The sequence below is a fragment of the Myxine glutinosa genome, chromosome 14 (genome assembly GCF_964187855.1).
Source record: "Myxine glutinosa chromosome 14, kmMyxGlut1.1, whole genome shotgun sequence".
NCBI lineage: Eukaryota > Metazoa > Chordata > Myxini > Myxiniformes > Myxinidae > Myxine > Myxine glutinosa.
Genome location: NC_136274.1, coordinates 48946769 through 48966119, shown reverse-complemented (window position 1 = coordinate 48966119; position 19351 = coordinate 48946769). Strand labels below are relative to the sequence as shown.

General features: G+C 40.8%; 1 protein-coding gene across 1 annotated transcript in view; it reads right to left on the bottom strand.

The window, feature by feature from the left end:
* LOC137439250 (polycystin family receptor for egg jelly-like) overlaps positions 1–19351 on the bottom strand; it is a 252807-nt gene that overhangs the window by 123578 nt on the left and 109878 nt on the right. Inside the window, exons 13-14 of the mRNA XM_078767971.1 lie at positions 16348–16608; positions 72–242 (exon numbers count right to left, since the gene is read on the bottom strand). Coding sequence (XP_078624097.1) covers positions 72–242; positions 16348–16608 — 432 coding nt within the window. The remainder of the gene's footprint in view (positions 1–71; positions 243–16347; positions 16609–19351) is intronic.

The window sequence follows — 19351 nt, the reverse complement described above, 5'->3', positions numbered from 1 at the left end:
CTTTTACAATGCACAATAGCAACTTTCAAAATTTCTCACAACTGAAATGAATTGTGTCACTCTCTGCTTACCTTAAACTGCCCATTATCCAATGCAAATGTCTCACTTGTCCTTTTTTCAAAGTTGAATCGGATGAAGACATTCGATGTTGTGGATGCATTTGGATGCATTCCAGTGCTCACAGTAATTATGTAGATGTACATGTTATCAATGTCTGCATTCTTCAAAGGAAGAATAGTCCACTGTGGGACAATAATATAAATTAGACAATGAAAAAAGGCTGCAATATATAAAATATACTGTATATTATAATCATTTGGACACTTTTATATATAGGATTGTAGCAATTGGAATAGTGGCAGGAGGTTAAGCCAGAAAATAACGGGTATAACCTGCTCTATCACGTCACGTTAACAAATGTGGTCCTGGCCCTCTAAACCCATGTCTCACGTTCGCATCGGTTATGCTGGACCATAATTGCGTAAAATGTTTTTGGTCGTTGTCGATGCTCATTCGAAGTGAATCGAATGCTTAATCTTATCATCCTGTACAGGCGAAGAGGTTATGTGCCATGTTCACCACTTATGGTTTGCCTGATTGTATAATTAGTGATAATCGCTCAAGTTTCATCAGCACTGTGTTTCAGGATTTCATGAAACAAAATAGTATCAAGTACTATAGCAGTGCTCCCTCTCCACCCGCTTCAAATGGTTAAGCTGAGAAAGCTGTTCAGGTGATTAAGAATGATCTCAAGAAGGGAAGGTGAATTGTTCACCTCTGCCCACCAGATTGTGACGTGTTTTGTTTATATTGTTGCGGATCTCAAACGTCGGCCTTTCCCCTTACCAAGGGCGGATTAATCCCATTGTCTTTTATCTAGCCGACGCGATCCGGGGCTATGACGTTCCTTCCGGTCAGCGCTGAATAGGGTGGTAGGTCGAATTAGTCCTATTACCTAATTACCAGCGCCTCCCGGGAAGCAAGGAAATAACCCCACCCGAACCATGGTTTCAGTGGACACGCCGAGCGATAGCGAGCCGCGATTCGGGCTGTTAACAGGAACTAACCCGATTGGAGCGGTTGTGATCGTGCCACGCTTACCCAATAGAGAAATCACGAAGACGGTCGAATTAAGAGGAAACAGGAAGAACAAGTAATTTATTACACACTTTGTACAATGAAGAAGAAGAAGAAGCAATGTACAGTGAAGAAGAAGAAGCAGATACACAGGGCAGCCTTATAACAGTCTTAACTTATCCCTGGACACGGGCCCGTTCACACTCAGACTCACACGGGGGTTGTAGATGGTCGGGTTGAGGGTCCAACGATGGCGTCCACAGCTCGCTCCGGTCCCCAACTCGTACGGCGGTGAAGATGGTAGACGGCAGGCAAGATCTCCGCATGTCGTTGGCGCGGATCGGACAATTATCGGGGGGATCGGTAAGCTGGGCGATTACACTGGCGTGGTCGCGTACGTAATAGATATACCGGCGCTTTATACACGTGCCCAGTATAGTTCAATACAATGCGCCGCTTTCACAAGTCCTCTGCAATGCGCCGCTCCAGCAATGCGTTCACAACGACAAGTCTCCACTCCACTTGCGAGCACGAATCACGATTACGAATCACACTCTCCACTTGCGAGTCCTCTTGGTAAGTGCATCAGTCCTCCTGAGGGCTTTGCGCGGGTGATTATATAGCGCCGCCCAGCGAACCCTCTGGAACCTCTAGCCACACCCTGTCAGGCGATGTCGCCTCAGCCCTGATTGGCTGGCGGCCCTTACCATCCCCCTGCTGCCAATCCAGATCTCAGCCTCGCTTCCGCTCCACCCCCTTTTTGGGCCTACCTCGTGTCACTGGGCTAGTTCCAGCAAACCAAGAGCAGCAAATGCTGCTGGTAGCCAAAGCGTAACAAACTGCGAGTTGTCAAATGGGGCGCGGGATGGATTCTGCCCAACGAGGTGGAATGCGGAGGGTGGAGGCACAATGGAAGGAGCCTATTCTTATTTGTTTTACACAACACAAAAAAAAAATACACATTTAGAGGCCATTTTTCCCCGCAAAGCGGGGGTTGGCCTTTTTCGGGCACCGTGGTTGTTGTTGTTTTTTTTGGTCCCCTTTTTGAGGCAATGTTTTACGGCCAGATGCCCTTTCTGCCTCCAACCCTGTTTGTCGCCTTTTACGACAAACAGGGAATTACCAGTGAACTGGTACTCAATTTGCCAACCTCAGAAGGATGACAGGCTGAGTCAACCCCCCTGGCGTTAATTCAGTGATTGACTGGGATTTCGAACCCAGGATCCTAGGTATCCTAAGCTGGCACCCTAGCCTCTAAGCCAACACCAGGCTATAACACAGATGATACAACACAGATGATCCACATACAACACTATAACACAACAGAGATGATAACTATTGGAAATGGCCTTATCTCACATATACTAAGAAATAACTAACGTTCTAAGGTGACCTACGTGTTGCATGTGGACTAAATATGGGGGCAGAACCTTTAACCTTCATTAATCAAATATGTACATTTTCTCAGAACCGCAACAATATATAGGACACACCCACACACAATCAATGGATGCCCACCTGAAGAAATGATGTTTGGTAAAATACTAAAGACACCTTTAGCCCTGGTCCATCCTAATATGTCCAGAATTAAAGCAGAAATGGTATCACGAGAGGACCTCAATTCCACATGTCATCAATGTGTTTGATCCTGTATTTCTACTGAATCATTGTCATGGACCGAAATGGTTCACTGGAAATGGCATCGATTGAATATTGATAATGCTGTATTGGTTGTGAAACATGGGACTTTCAAAATGACATAATCTATTCCAAAATGCTAGGTGCGCATGTGCAGAACCCCTTCGCAACAATGTTTATTCAGGCATGTTAAAGGAATTGTATGTGCTAGATCAGGATTCTTCTATGGAATCACTCACAAAGCTTCTAAACGAATCTCAAAAGGCTTGAAAAGTACCTGCAAGAAAGGGGTCTATCTCTGCACAATGAAAGAGTTGGAGAACTTTCTCAACTCACCCAAAAAGCTGAGATCTTCAACCTGTAATGGAAACTCCTAACGGCGTGGATCGGTGCAAGACCAGGACTATGGACGGGTGCGTACTACCCAAACCCTCACTGGGTAAGTTTAAAATGATGATATTTACTATTAATCATGTCGGGAGGGAGGAGTGAGGGCTGTTGTAAATATATTGTTTGGTGTTTGGTTTTGGGGCCACAAGTTAGATTGTACTTCATTTTTGCATGTATTCCTGAAAGGGTGTGTGTGTGTGTGTGTGTTGGTTGTTGGTTGTTATCTCCATTTGCGGGTTTCAGGAGGTGAAACAGACCCAAAGTATCCACCTTCACTTCGGTAAGGGATCACAGTTCATGGACCAAACTGTTCACTTTTTCAATTTTGCTCCAAGGGCTCTTTTCAGGATCGTCACCGAACCCCGGATTGCCTCCAGTTGTACTTCATTCGTGGTAATATTCCCGGGGATGGTTTTCAAAATCTCAGTGAGGTTCTTCTCTATCATTCCTGTTGCTCCAATTTATCACTGGTACAATTTTGATGCTCTTCAGCTTCCTAGATCTCTTGACCTCATTTTTGAGGTCCTGATATTTGACCATTTTCTTGTTTTCTGCGTTGTTTAGGCCAAAATCGCTGGGTACTGCCGGTTGATATGTCAATCATGATGTGCTGTATTTTCCTTTTTGTTCCTGAGTACAATGTCCGGACACAATGCTTTGTTTTCTATGTTCACGCTCGATCGAATCATCAGGCCGTACGTGAGCATGACGTCCTCATTTTCAATGATTGCTCGAACTAATTTTCTGAAACTGGGATATTGAGACTTTTGCCGATATGCCAGTGGATTACTCTACATACCTTGTTATGCCTTTGGGTGGACAGCTGCTCTAACATGAGTGCGTACTGATGTTTTAAGTGTATGACCTGCCTTCGCTTATGTTAATGACACATTTTTAGTGATAGATTTGTTTTAAGATGTAGTGAATGTAATTTGTGATGCATGCACATTCGGGAGGTCCAGATTCATATGGTAAAATTTAAAAAATTCCTCTGTTGGCTCTATGCAGCCGTGTTCCACTATATCAGATGATTATACAACCCAAAAAGCAACGATGTTGGAGCTAATTTAGATGTCGCACCAAATTATCATTTTTTATACAATTTATTTTTTCTTCAAATTTGGATCACAAGCATTGTTCACGGAGTTGTGGTCAGTATTTTAGCGTTGTCAAATGTTATCGGCCGATTTGTTTCAGACAAAGCTCAAAATGTCTAGGAAGTATGTCTGCTGCACAAGGCAACATTTTTCAACAGATGGTTCAGTTCATTAAATAGACAACTTATGCCGCAACCTCTAAATGTTACCAAAATAAGCTAAAATTTGGCAGAAATAGTTATTGGGCGATACCGAACAGGGCGATATTGAATTGGGCGATACCGAACCTACAGCCAAGATTAAAATTTGGAATTTCATTTTTTTGGACCACCCTAATATGCATGGTAATTATGTGGTTTGTGATGTTCTTATTCGCAATTGATCTTATCGCTAGTGATGGCTGCATGTAATGTCCATTGGATGGATATTGTTACGTATTACCTCCCCAAACCCTGGTTACGGTGCACCTCAGAGTCTGGAGTGGGAACATGGCAGAAAGATTTGTTATTTTGCGTTGTCTAATAAACCATGGTAAAACCACACCAATGCAATTGTAGAACAAAAGTAATTGTATTAAGAACTCTCACAAACACAATAATAACACTATTAAAGAAAGTACATTGAAAATGTCACTTGCATCAAATGAACAATACATATGATGGTACCATCATTCCCCAATGCTCTCAAAGCAAGGAACTCACGATACGCCAAACGTGAGTGGGATGTAACATTCCCCAAAGTCCGTGCATGGATCTCCACGCTGGTTGAAGATTTAGGTCGTGCAGAACGGCAAATCAATAGGCAGGTATTGGCGCGACTGTGGATGAGGAGTAACGAGGTGAGAGGTCGATATGGGAATTGAGCCAATAGGTAAACCAATGGCGATCAACACAATGAGGTCGATATGCGGCAAAACAAGATATACCAAGCAGATAGCCTCTTCTTCGAGGACAAAATGGCGTATAGGACTGCAATGGAGGCGCTTGATTTCTCCAACGATGACTCAAACCTGAGATGCAGGTTTAATTGCACTTGCAATATATGATGATGTCGCGGACAATCCCTTTCCCAGGAAGCCTCAGCTCATTCGCGACCAATATCAAAAAGGTCCGCTCACAGCCTCGACGCGATTCACAGCTGTATCTCTATCATGGCCATTCTCCTCCTCCTCCTCCTCCTCCTCCTCCTCCTTCTCCTTCTGGTTCTTTGCCGCGTTTTCCTTTTTCCTCCACAAACATTTATTTTTACCTTTTACTAAAGGCATCACCATTTCACTCAAAAATCTTAACAACAATATTACCTGAAACTAAAATCCTACAAGTATAATATAATAACAACAAAGGCAGAAGTGATGGATCCATAACAATATTAAATGTTCATACATGCTCTTGTGAGCATTTATGCATTGGGGAGAGACTATCGGTTTATGTCTGTAAATGTGAATCAATCACTAATTTATTACCCTGCGCTCATGAAGCAAAACCGGGGTTAAGCGATCGCCTGCATGTGTACGTGTGGCGTACGGTACGTGTCTGCATTTTTAAAATGCATTTCTCAGCAAGCGTTGGTCCGATTGACACGAAATTTTACACCATAGGAGTGCCTCCTGTAGAATTGTTTAGTGATAATTATGATGTCATAGGTCACGTGGTACGGATGCCTCTTGGAAAACGTTGCACCTCGACATCTCTGAAACCGCTCAGCAGAAAATTTTTAAAACATGGCCCATTGTCAAATACTCCCCATGTGGAGGCAGGATCTTGGATTTAAGATCTTGATGATCTGAAGAGATCTGAGATTTAAGAGACCTGAAGGATCTTGGATTTAAAACATTTAAAAAACAGAAGAGTTGGCTCGCACCAATTCTTTCTTAAGACTGCGTGGGGTAAGTATTCAATGACTACCATCTATTTAAATATCAAATTGCAACCAATTTTATGCACGATGTGGAGCATCTTCAGATATGCAGGCTGACTGATATGCATTCTTCAGACAGAAGCAATAAACATCCACTTGAACAGGACCTGAAGGATCTTGGATTTTTGTACACCGCTCCTTTCCTATGCCATCTCCAGGTGCTGCATATCGTCATTGCCGGGCACCGAAGGGGGTTCGGCAATGACGCATGCTGAAAGGGAGTACTCAGTTTTCACTCTGGTTGTTTGTTTGTTTGTTTGTTTGTTTTCTTTCTTGTTTGTCCGGGCGATATCTCAGCCATCCTTCGAGCTAGGAAGCTGAAATTTCTTCACAATAGTGAGCTTTGTCAAAAACTGTATTTTTGGTTTTTTGATTAATCAATTAAGTGATGAGTTATTTAATTATTAGCGATGAATTAAGTACTTATACATTTCCTTTCTCTTCTGACCATTATCTCAGGCACCTTTTGAGTTAGGAAGCTGATATTTGGACATAGTCAGGTTCACTATGTCAATAAATTATATTTCGTTCAAAATCATGGTAGATTAGCAAACCTATACATTTTTGGAAAGGTTATAGCATAAGGAAACTAAAAATCAATGTTTACATTTGGAGAGATACCTGTATGGCGGCCATTTTGGATTTTCAAAATGGCCACTGTAAAATACATATTTTGTTCTATTTCTGCCTCTAATTACCCTAAAAACTTTTTAAAATATACTAAACCTATATTTTCAGGGACAAGGAATCCAATGAAAGTATCAAATTAGTGCTATGGGGAATGGTAAGACACGAATCAAAGGTTTTGAATTGCAAAATACTGTCTTTATATTCGCGATAAGTTGCATAATCAAATACATGTTATCATTTTGTACAGGCAGTTAATAACATCAAAATGTGTCACAATAATTCATATCACCAAACATACACAGGCAGTCAGCAAAATCATATATACACATGCAGTCAGTATAACTTCACATCTACACAGGCAGTCAATGACAAAATATACACAGGCAGTCAATGGCATCAAACATACACGATTACAGAATATGCCATTTCGAGTTCGTCATCACTGTCCTGTGTGTCGTATCCGACAATATAGTCCGCATCGTTTTCACAGTCCGTTCCACACAAGCAAAGGTCGGTCAAATTGATTGGCAAATCGAATTGGTCGAATGGTCGATCGAATCGAATTCGATGAATCGAATCGATCGAATGGTCGATCGAAGCGATTGGTCGAATTGGTCGAATCGAATTGGTCGGAATTGGCAAATGTAAACATTGATTTTCAGATTTTCCATGTAATAACGTTTCCAAAAATGTATAGGTTTGCTAATCTACCATGATTTTGAACGAAAAAACATAGTGAACCTGACTAACATGCCAATGACCAAGTGATTTGGCTGCAAAGGCTATTTTTGATTTATTGATTAATCAATTAATCGATTAATTATTTGATTAATGACTTCTTTTTTTTATTTTAGTTACAGATTCGGTTGAAATGGCGGTGGTTTATGTGTTCTATTAGTGAATTGATTAATTATTTAATTTTTTATGATTATTATTTATTTATTTTCATTATTAATTATTTATTTATTTTCTTTCTCATCTGGGCAATATCTCAGGCACCTGTTGAGCTCGGAAGCTGATATTTGGATATGACAATGACCAAGTGATTTGGCTGTAAAGGGTATTTTTTATTTATTGATTAATCGATTAATTATTTAATTATTTAATTATTCAATGAATGACTTAATTTATTAATTTTTTAAAGTTACAGATTCAGATGAAATGGTGGTGGTTTATGTATTCTATGAGCCAATTGATTAACTCTTTAATTTTTCTCTCATTATTATTTATTTATTTTCATTATTAATTATTTATTTATTTTCTTTCTCATCTGGGCAATATCTCAGGCACCTTTTGAGCTAGGAAGCTAATATTTGGACATGGCAGTGACCAGGTGATGTGGCTATGAAGGATATTTTTGATTTATTGATTAATCATCTAATCGATTAATTATTTATTGATTAATCAATTAATTATTTAATTTTTTATTGATGACTTATTTAATTAAATTTCTAAAAGATACATCTTCGGATGAAGCACTAGTGGTTTAGTTATGCTATTAGCCAATTGATTAAGAAAATATTTTATGATAATCTTTTATTGATTTTAATTATGCAATGAATCAATCAATTAGTGTACACTTCTCCCTCCCAATGCAGCCTCTATGAGCTGCACTGCGGTATTGCCGGGCACCGGAGGCGCCCCGGCAATGCCGCGCTGTAGGATATTTAATTATTTGCCATGGGGGCGGTGTACTTTGAATGTATCTGTACTTGTTACATTTTTTGTTAAAGTGGCGAATTGGGATGCTCTAGACTCTAGAGCTATGCACACACTCCTTCCTGCAAGCTGTCTAGCCTGGGTTAGAATCCCGGCTCAGGTATAAACTGGCATCCCAGTGTTTCACAGGTAGGGTGATTCATCGATGTGTGTGCCGTTCCTCAGATGGATGTTAACTGGGAGTCCCCTCTGCCAGGATTAGTTGGTGGGCTTTAAAGATCCCACGGTGTCCTTCACGAAGAGTACAAGTTACAAATTCCTGCCTTAAAACCTTAGTTGAACGTCAGGCTGGTCAGCCGATTTGTGAAAGACTTGGGCCTACTTGGGCCACAATAACATGGGAATAATTGTGGCCGACAAAGAAGTGTGTTATTAAATACTAGTGGGGTATGCTTACATGTTGTGTAAGCAATATAATAGACCATGCTTCGTACGTAGGTACATAATGATTATAGGCAAGCACCACCGACCTGCGAGATATCAATTTAGGTTTATTTATTTATGTACTTTATGGATGCATTTACTGTTTTTCCATACATTTTCATTGAGATCTTGATTTTACAGTTATAGAAATTCCAATTTTCAAATGCTAGATATCGATTGAGATTTTGCCTTTTTGTCCCTCGTCGCACCGCGGAGCGAAAGAGGGACTATGGTTTTCCCCTCCATCCGTGTGTCCGTCCGTCCGTGCGTGCGTAAGCGAAGGACCGCATTCGAATTTGGTGTGTGGGTGCAACCCACGTCAAAATCCAAGATGGCCACCGCCATGTATGTCTGAACCTTGTGAGCGGAATATCTTGAAAAATAAGCGAAGTACCAACTTCTAATCTTGTGTGTGGATGTATCTAGGCATAAGGAAGAACGCTATTGAAAATTGGGTCGCCACGTCAAAATCCAAGATGGCTGCCTTGCATCTTCCACTTTGTCAACTCACATCACTTCACCGACGGGGGACCTAGGCGTAACGCTTGTTTACAGATGCGCTTACAGTTATTAACGTAAATTTTCATTGTGGTTGATTTTCTTTGTTTCATTTAGGGACATTATTGTCATGTTTATTTCACAGTTTACAGTTATAGAAATTACAATTTTCAAATGCTAGATATCGATTGCGGTGTTTAACAGATGCGTTTACGGTTATTTATTTAAATTTTCATTTACGCTTTCTTTTTTTCATTTACTGTCATTATTGTCATGTTTTTTTCAGAGCTTAGAAATTATAGCAATTACAATTTTGAAATGCTAGATATCGAATGAGCTTTTTTCCGGACGTATTTGCAGTTATTTCCGTATATTTTCATTGTGGTCGATTTTTCTTTTTTTTCATTTACGGACATTATTGTCATGTTTATTTCACAGTTTACAGTTATAGAAATTACAATTTTCAAATGCTAGATATCGATTGCGGTGTTTAACAGATGCGTTTACGGTTATTTGTTTAAATTTTCATTTACGCTTTCTTTTTTTCATTTACTGTCATTATTGTCATGTTTTTTTCAGAGCTTAGAAATTATAGCAATTACAATTTTGAAATGCTAGATATCGAATGAGCTTTTTTCCGGACGTATTTGCAGTTATTTCCGTATATTTTCATTGTGGTCGATTTTTCTTTTTTTTCATTTACGGACATTATTGTCATGTTTATTTCACAGTTTACAGTTATAGAAATTATAATTTTCAAATGCTATATATCGATTGAGGTTTTTTACGGAGGTGTTTGCGGTTATTTATGTAAATTTTCATTTACAAACGCTCTTTCTTTTTTTCATTTGCTGTCATTATTGTCATGTTTATTTCAGAGCTTAGAAATTATAGCAATTACAATTTTGAAATGCTAGATATCGAATGAGCTTTTTTCCGGACGTATTTGCAGTTATTTCCGTATATTTTCATTGTGGTCGATTTTTCTTTTTTTTCATTTACGGACATTATTGTCATGTTTATTTCACAGTTTACAGTTATAGAAATTACAATTTTCAAATGCTAGATATCGATTGCGGTGTTTAACAGATGCGTTTACGGTTATTTATTTAAATTTTCATTTACGCTTTCTTTTTTTCATTTACTGTCATTATTGTCATGTTTTTTTCAGAGCTTAGAAATTATAGCAATTACAATTTTGAAATGCTAGATATCGAATGAGCTTTTTTCCGGACGTATTTGCAGTTATTTCCGTATATTTTCATTGTGGTCGATTTTTCTTTTTTTTCATTTACGGACATTATTGTCATGTTTATTTCACCGTTTACAGTTATAGAAATTATAATTTTCAAATGCTATATATCGATTGAGGTTTTTTACGGAGGTGTTTGCGGTTATTTATGTAAATTTTCATTTACAAACGCTCTTTCTTTTTTTCATTTGCTGTCATTATTGTCATGTTTATTTCAGAGCTTATAAATTATAGCAATTACAATTTTGAAATGCTAGATATCGAATGAGCTTTTTTCCGGACGTGTTTACAGTTATTTCCGTATATTTTCATTGTGGTCGATTTTTCTTTTTTTTCATTTGCGGACATTATTGTCATGTTTATTTCACAGTTTACAGTTATAGAAATTATAATTTTCAAATGCTATATATCGATTGAGGTTTTTTACGGAGGTTTTTACGGTTATTTATGTAAATTTTCATTTACAAACGCTCTTTCTTTTTTTCATTTGCTGTCATTATTGTCATGTTTATTTCAGAGCTTAGAAATTATAGCAATTACAATTTTGAAATGCTAGATATCGAATGAGCTTTTTTTTCCCGGACGTATTTGCAGTTATTTACATATATTTTCATTTACGAATATTTTCTTTTTTCATTTACGGACATTATTGTCATGCTTATTTCAAAGTTTACTGTTATAGAAATTACAATTTTCAAATGCTAGATATCGATTGAGGTTTATTTATTTTTTTTACTGACGAGTTTACAGTTATTTCCGTAAATTTTAATTAAGGGACGCTTTCAAATGGTTCTGGGATTTTCCTGATGTACCGGCTTCAAAGTCCATTGGCCCACCAAATTTCAGCTTTCTACGACACCCGGAAAGTGCCCAACATTAATATCAGTAAGTCAGTGGTGAAAAAGAGCTATATATATATATATATATATATATATATATATATATATATATATACAGTGGAACTTTGACTTACGAGTTTAATTCGTTCTGTGACCGAGCTCGTAACTCAATTTGCTCGTTTCTCAAATCAAATTTCCCCATTAAAATGCATTGAAATGCTATTAATCCGTTCCAGCCCGCCAAAAACCACACCAATTTTTTTTTAAATATACAGTATATATAAAAAATATCTCGCGCTTTATATTTCACCTGTATGCAGCATACAAGTTGGCAGGATGGCCTGGACTGGAGGTACGCACACTTGACTCTAAACTGTCCAGCCTGGGTTTGAATCCCGACCCAGCTATAACCTGTCATGGGTGAATCACAGGCAGGGTGATTCATCAATGTGTGTACCGCTAAACTGGGCGCCCCGTTTGCGTCCCATTAGTTGTTGGATGTTGAGGATCTCACCGTGTCTTCCACAAAGAGAAGGCGAGCTATCGCCGGCACTCTGAACAAGTTGTGGCCTGGCATGCTCTTCTCCTCTGCCGTTATATACGTCCTCCTCGGCATCTTTTTCCAGAAGAGCCCTGTCTCGTCACAGTTGAAGATTTGCTGGGGGATGTATCGTTCGGCTTCTATCAGTTCAGCAAAAGTTATCATAAAATCTTCAGCTGCCTTCACATCCGCCTCACCAAGTCGACAACACGCACACCTCGCTCATGTTTTTCGACGATTGCGTGTTTTATATCCAAGCACATCATCCTCTTCTTCTTCTCAGTACTGCCCTTGGCACTCAATTTCTTAGGACCCATGGTTAAAACTAAGAAAATTTTCCAAAATAACCAAAATGCGAAAACAAAACAGCAGCGATATACGGCAGAGATGTTTGCACGGCAAGATAACCACGTGACCAGAACCCACCTGGTGGCGTAAGCTCCAAAATAACCAAAATGCGAAAACAAAACAGCAGCGATATACGGCAGAGATGCTTGCACGGCAAGATAACCACGTGACCAGAACCCACCTGGTGGCGTAAGCTCCAAAATAACCAAAATGCGAAAACAAAACAGCAGCGATATACGGCAGAGATGCTTGCACGGCAAGATAACCACGTGACCAGAACCCACCTGGTGGCGTAAGCTCCAAAATAACCAAAATGCGAAAACAAAACAGCAGCGATATACGGCAGAGATGCTTGCACGGCAAGATAACCACGTGACCAGAACCCACCTGGTGGCGTAAGCTCCAAAATAACCAAAATGCGAAAACAAAACAGCAGCGATATACGGCAGAGATGCTTGCACGGCAAGATAACCACGTGACCAGAACCCACCTGGTGGTGTAAGCTCCAAAATAACCAAAATGCGAAAACAAAACAGCAGCGATATACGGCAGAGATGCTTGCACGGCAAGATAACCACGTGACCGGAACCCACTTGGTGGCGTAAGCTCCAAAATAACCAAAATGCGAAAACAAAACAGCAGCGATATACGGCAGAGATGCTTGCACGGCAAGATAACCACGTGACCGGAACCCACTTGGTGGCGGGTGGCGTAAGCTCGTAACTCAGATCTCGGCTCGCATCTCAAAGCAATAAACCGCCCGAGCGACGGCTCGTATCTCGGAAAACTCGTAAGTTGGTGCACTCGTAAGTCAAGGTTCCACTGTATATATATATATATATATATATATATATATATATATATATATATATATATATATATATATATATATACATACAGACTTGGCATTTAATATGGAATATTTTTTTTGTGGGGTGAACTTACTTTTCAAGATGACTTAGAACCAAAAGCTAATTGGAATTATGTTGAAATTATTCTAGATTTTGTTAATGTGACTTTTAAAAGAAACAAAAACCACATTTGACATTTCGAAACAAATAAATTGATCCTTGAAAGTGATGTAAACTGATATCGAACTCAATTCATGGACAGTACTGTGTTAAACTTCTGTACGTTCTGTACGGGGGAGGGGGTAGGGGGGAGGGGGAAGGGGTAGGGGGAGAAGGGGAGGATGAAGGGAGGGGAAGGGGGAGGGCCAGTCAACAATGACGTTGCAGTTCTCATGGTCGGAGAGCAGCACAATAATCGCGACATCGTCCTGCATCTTCGCAACAGCACGAAGCGGATTTTGGAAACACCGATCCTGTGACGCCCTCCAGTACCGGCGTTGCCGGGCGGGGGAAGGGAGACCCGTACATTCCCAACCCGTACATTCGCCCTCTCGACTCAAGCTCACTCGGACAAAAGCCTCGCACAAATTACACCGTGAAGGCCCAATGGCCATGTCTATGCCACAAATCAAGTACGTGAGCGAGTCGGGCGCACTGAATTGAAAATATATAGAACGCTCATACTCCGTGAAAAGTGAAGCCACCGTGTCGCCATCTTCGTTAGCACGACTCGACCAACTCGCTTCGCGGATCTCGTTTGTTTTGAACATGTGAATTACGTGCGAACGCGTAACTGTGAGTTTATGGCGGCAAGGAACATCACGTGATCGCTCTGAGCGAATCAGCGCGCTGCTCTGCCACCTGCTCAGATTCCGTGTATAATATTCCTCGCTGAAATGCGCTGAGGTAAATATGAATAAAAAATATGGATCTCGTAAAGATGAAAGCAAAAAAAACCTATGTGGTGTGAATGGCAATGTTCCTCGCTGAAATGTGAAAAAACACAATCGCTTTTCGCTCTGAAATACGTGCGAACGCGTAACTGAGTTTATGGCGGCAAGGAACATCACGTGATCGCTCTGAGCGAATCAGCGCGCTGCTCTGCCACCGCCTCAGATTCCGTGCATAATATTCCTCCCTGAAATGCACTGAGGTAAAAATATGGTAAAAAAATATTATGAAATAATTTTTTTTTAGGTCGGCCATGTGTTCTTCCCAGGCTCAATGGCCATGTCTATGCCAAATATCAAGCATGTGAGCCTCTCCGTTTAGGAGTCTATCGGTAACATTACACACACACACACACACACACAAACTGTTTTAGATATATATATATATATATATATATATATATATATATATATATATATATATATTTATATATATACAGACATGGCATTTAATATGGAATTTTTTTTTTTTCTTGACGGGTTTACTTTCTTAACTCAGTATATCAATCTAGTGAGTTTCTTTTACACTTTGGTGATTTATTTGTTAAAAGAACCATGTCACTGATTGTCTGTCGCATCAAGAAGTCAACAACAGGATTATATCACAGGTGGCGTGGCAAAATGTACGGACAGGTGCATTTGATGATTGGCTTCACAGTCGGGTATACAAGGGTTGCGTTCTGTATTAGTGGAAAACAACTGCTGCACGTCTCCAAAGGTTATCGCCGCTTCCTCTAGAGATGGTCCGTCAACTCGACAATGCTGTTTGTCATGGAGTGGTGGCTTTATGAAATTACGGCATCAAACAGCATGCTATTGCTCGGCAGTATGGCATCACTCAAGGTCAGGTGTCAAAGATCCTGAAACGAAATGCTCAGAGGGGTGTCCCTACTCCAATACCGAGGCCAGGACGTTCCCGCAGAACCACAAGGAGGGATGATCGCCAGCTGCACCGGTTAGTCCGCAATGGCCGTACCAAGTCAGCTAATCGGCTTGGGCCTGAGTGGCAGCAACTGGCAAATGTGCCTGTATCCAGAAGGCTATTCAACCAACGACTGGTTCAAGCAGGCTACCGTGCCAGGCGTCCCCTGAGAAAGCCACACCTGATCAGACAACACCGCCAGCGCCGATTGCAGTGGGCCAGAGAGCACCGTCAAATGTCAGCCAGGACACTGGAATCATGTGATCTTCAGTGACGAGTCGAGATTTCTGGCCTATCGTCAAGATGGCCGCATCCGAGTGCGCAGACAAGTGCATGAAGCCTACAACAAAGATTGTATAGTGCCAAGAGTCCAAGCTGGAGGTGGTGGGGTGACCGTTTGGGCTGCTTTTCATGCAGGCGGCAAAACTGACCTGGCTGTTCTGAATGGGAACCTGAACCAGTTCAAGTTCAGGGCCATTCTGGAAGAAACTTTGCTTCCATTTGCTCATGCAGCCTTTCGAGGAAACTTTGTCTTCCAAGATGACAATGCATGGCCTCATCGTGCTCGCATGATCCAACACTTTCTTGCTGACCGTGGTGTAGAGCATATGGAGTGGCCTACCATGTCCCCGCATATGAATCCGATAGAGAACTTGTGGGCAGAATTAACGCGTCAAATCGACCACTTGGACCAGCAGCCGACCTCTGTGCATGAATTTCAGCAGGCCGTTGTCACTGCATGGCAAGTGATTCCTGTCCAAACCTTGGCAAATCTCGTGAACAGCATGCCTCAACGTGTACGTGCTCTCCTGAATGCTCGTGGGGGTTACACAAAGTACTGAACTGTAATTTTACTGTCTGTAATCCCAGTCGTAATTTAACTTTTGTTTTTGTTAAAAAAAAATTTGGCTAATGTGCAAAATAAAGAGATACTTCTGGAAAACGTACAGAAGTTTAACACAGCACTGTCCATGAATTGAGTTCGATATCAGTTTACATCACTTTCAAGGATCAATTTATTTGTTTCGAAATGTCAAATGTGGTTTTTCTTTCTTTTAAAGGTCACATTAACAAAATCTAGAATAATTTAAACATAATTCCAATGAACTTTTGGTTCTAAGACATCTTGAAAAGTAAGTTCACCGCCAGAAAAAAAATTCCATTTTAAATGCCAAGGCTGTATATATATATATATATATATATATATATAATTAAATTAAATGCCCAAAATTAATAAATAAGGAAATTTTTTTACCTTAAGATGGTCCCTGCGATCCTTCTTGCGTGCCCAAATTGACAGGAGAACATATATGACTACAATGGCCACAATCACACCAAATACGACACCGTTGTTCGCCAGATCGAATTTTGAAAACACTGTACTAAAGTCTATGCTGTTTGGTGGAATGAAAATGTCAGCAATGGTGAGCAAAGGTGTTTCCAACATGGGTAGGAAGGGTATATATCTTTGTTGGAACAAGCAAATGATTCTCCTTTCCGTTGACTGTGAAGCAACCTGAAAGAGTTCATTGGAATTAGCATACAGTGGTAAACTGCAACAACATTTTATATTCAATACGGTACAACATTCTCTTGCACTCTTCTATATTCAGTACAGGGGTGGTTCAAAGTTAAAAAGACCCTTTAAAAACTTTTTTGGAAACATTTGCACCCGAGGCTGATTATTATTTTATGACATATACATTGGATACTGAATACAAAAGACATGCATAAAAAATTAAAAATCGCCGGCATTTGCATATAAGAAGGGCCTTATAAGGGTCCAGGACGGGCCCTAATCCGAAATTTGCACCCGACAAAATTTTTTGTCACAAAATGTTCCAATCAATGGCCATGAAGCAACATAAGAAAATTTCTGACCCGGCACTTTTGGAAAAGAAGGCCCCTTATGCTCGAAATATTCAAAAAGGGTCTTGCAAAAGTTTCATCTAAATGTCGTGCCAGAGCAAATTTCCACTTTGAATACATCAGAAAGATACATGCGAATAATGATTCGGTGCATAAGAAGTTTGCATGTTGGTAATTTGCATTTAAGGACCCCTAAAAGGATTCAAAAATGGTCTTAATCAGAAACTTACACCCAATCATTTTGGGTTTTTTTGTTGCAAACTGCTCTATTCCAATGTCATGAAACAAAAATGCAGCGTAGGAAACTTTCTGATCTGGCACTTTTGGATAAGAAAGCCCCTTCGGTCCAAAGGGGTCAGAAATCACACTTGTAGCACTCAACTACCTGCAGAAGGAAAAGCTGAGGGGACAAGGAGCTGACCTCTCTGCACCTGCATCTCTCTGCATGCAGCTGCTGGCTTCTCTGCACCTGCTTCTGCAGGCTTCTCGTTGCCTGCATCTGCGGGCCTCTCGTTGCCTGCATTTTTTTAGGCGACTCGTCGCCTGCATCTGCAGGCCTCTCATCACCTGCATCTGCTGGCCCATCTCCAGCCGCAGCTCCTGGCTGCTCTGCACCTGCATCTGCTGGCCTTTCGTCGCCTGCACCTGCGGGCCTCTCATTGCCTGCATCTGCGGGTCTCTCATGGCCTGCGTCTTTTAGGCTACTCGTCGCCTGCATCTGCGGGCCTCTCATCACATGCATCTGCGGGCCCATATACAGTGCAGCTGCTGGCTCTTCTGCACCTCCTTCTGCGGGCCTCGCGACACCTGCATCTGCGGGCCTCTTGTTGCCTGCATCTGCGGGCCTCTTGTTGCCTGCATCTGCGGGCCTCTTGTTGCCTGCATCTGCAGGCCTCTTGTTGCCTGCATCTGCGGGCCTCTTGTTGCTTGCATCTGCGGGCCCCTCGGTGCTTGCATCTGTGGGCTCTCGCCGCTTCCATCTGCGGGCTCTTACCACCTCCATCTAAGGGCTATCGCTGCCTGCATCTGCGGTCTCTATCTGCATGCTGCTCTGCGCCTGCATATTCTGATATTGCATATTCATAACTCGGGAAAATGCGAATTCACACCATGAAGGACGTCAAATCCCATATCTACCTGCGACCTGTACTTGAAGTTGTGTTGCTTATACCACCGGGGGAAGAATGAATTCCTTCATTGTGTTCTATTGATTGTGAATTTCATTTTATTATGTTGCTTTCACTGTGTTCCTATTTGTTAACCATAGGTCCATTAATTCAGTAACTGAATATGTTGTACTGAGTACTCAGTTTATTCATTTGGTAATGTTCCAACCCAAGGTGGCTGCCCCAGTCCTCATGTTAACGTAATTATCTTCGCTCAAACAATTGCAGTAGTGGTTTATATAACAAACCAGGCGAGAAGTGTGCTGTAACCGAACTCGAATGTCATGCATATTCATGCTCCACCCATGTTTGCGTCATATCCGCTGGAGTGACTGCTGCGTCTTGACCTCCTTTTGGGGTGGATTTATGTGACGAAAGCATGGTTTTTTAAATCACATTTGGAGTGTTTTATAAGAAAGCAAAGGTGATTTAAAACCTCTGAATGTTGGTAAGCTGCCAAGAACACACTTTATTCAAAACAATCTGGATACGAGGGCCGTTCCAGGATAAGTATGTCTATAAAATATTTACAATTAGAATGTGAGTGTCTATAAAGTGTGTATAATTAGAATGTGAGCACATAAAGTTTGTACAATTATAATGTGAGTGCATCTATAAAGTATGTACAATTAGAATGTGAGCACCTAAAGTTTGTACAATTGTAATGTGAGTGCATCTATAAAGTATGTAGAATTAGAATGTGAGCACATCTATAAAGTATGTACAATTAGAATGTGAGCACATCTATAAAGTATCTACAATTAGAATGTGAGCACATCTATAAAGTATGTACATTTAGAATGTGAGTACATCTATAAAGTACACCACATGACCAAAAGTATGCGGACACCCCTTCTAATTAGTGGATTCGGCTATTTCAGCCACACATTGCTGACAGGTATATGGATTCGGCTATTTCAGCCACACATTGCTGACAGGTATATATAATCAAGCACACAACCATGCAATCTCCATAAACAAACATTGGCAGTAGAATGGGCTGTAGTGAAGAGCTCAGTGACTTTCAACGTGGCACCGTCATCGGATGCCACTTTTCCAACAAGTCAGTTCGTCAAATTTCTGCCCTGCTAGAGCTGCGCCGGTCAACTTTAAGTACTGTTATTGTGAAGTGGAAACGTCTAGGAGCAACAACAGCTCAGCTGTGAAGTGGTAGGCCACACAAACACACTGAACGGACCACCGAGTGCTGAAGCGCATAGCGCG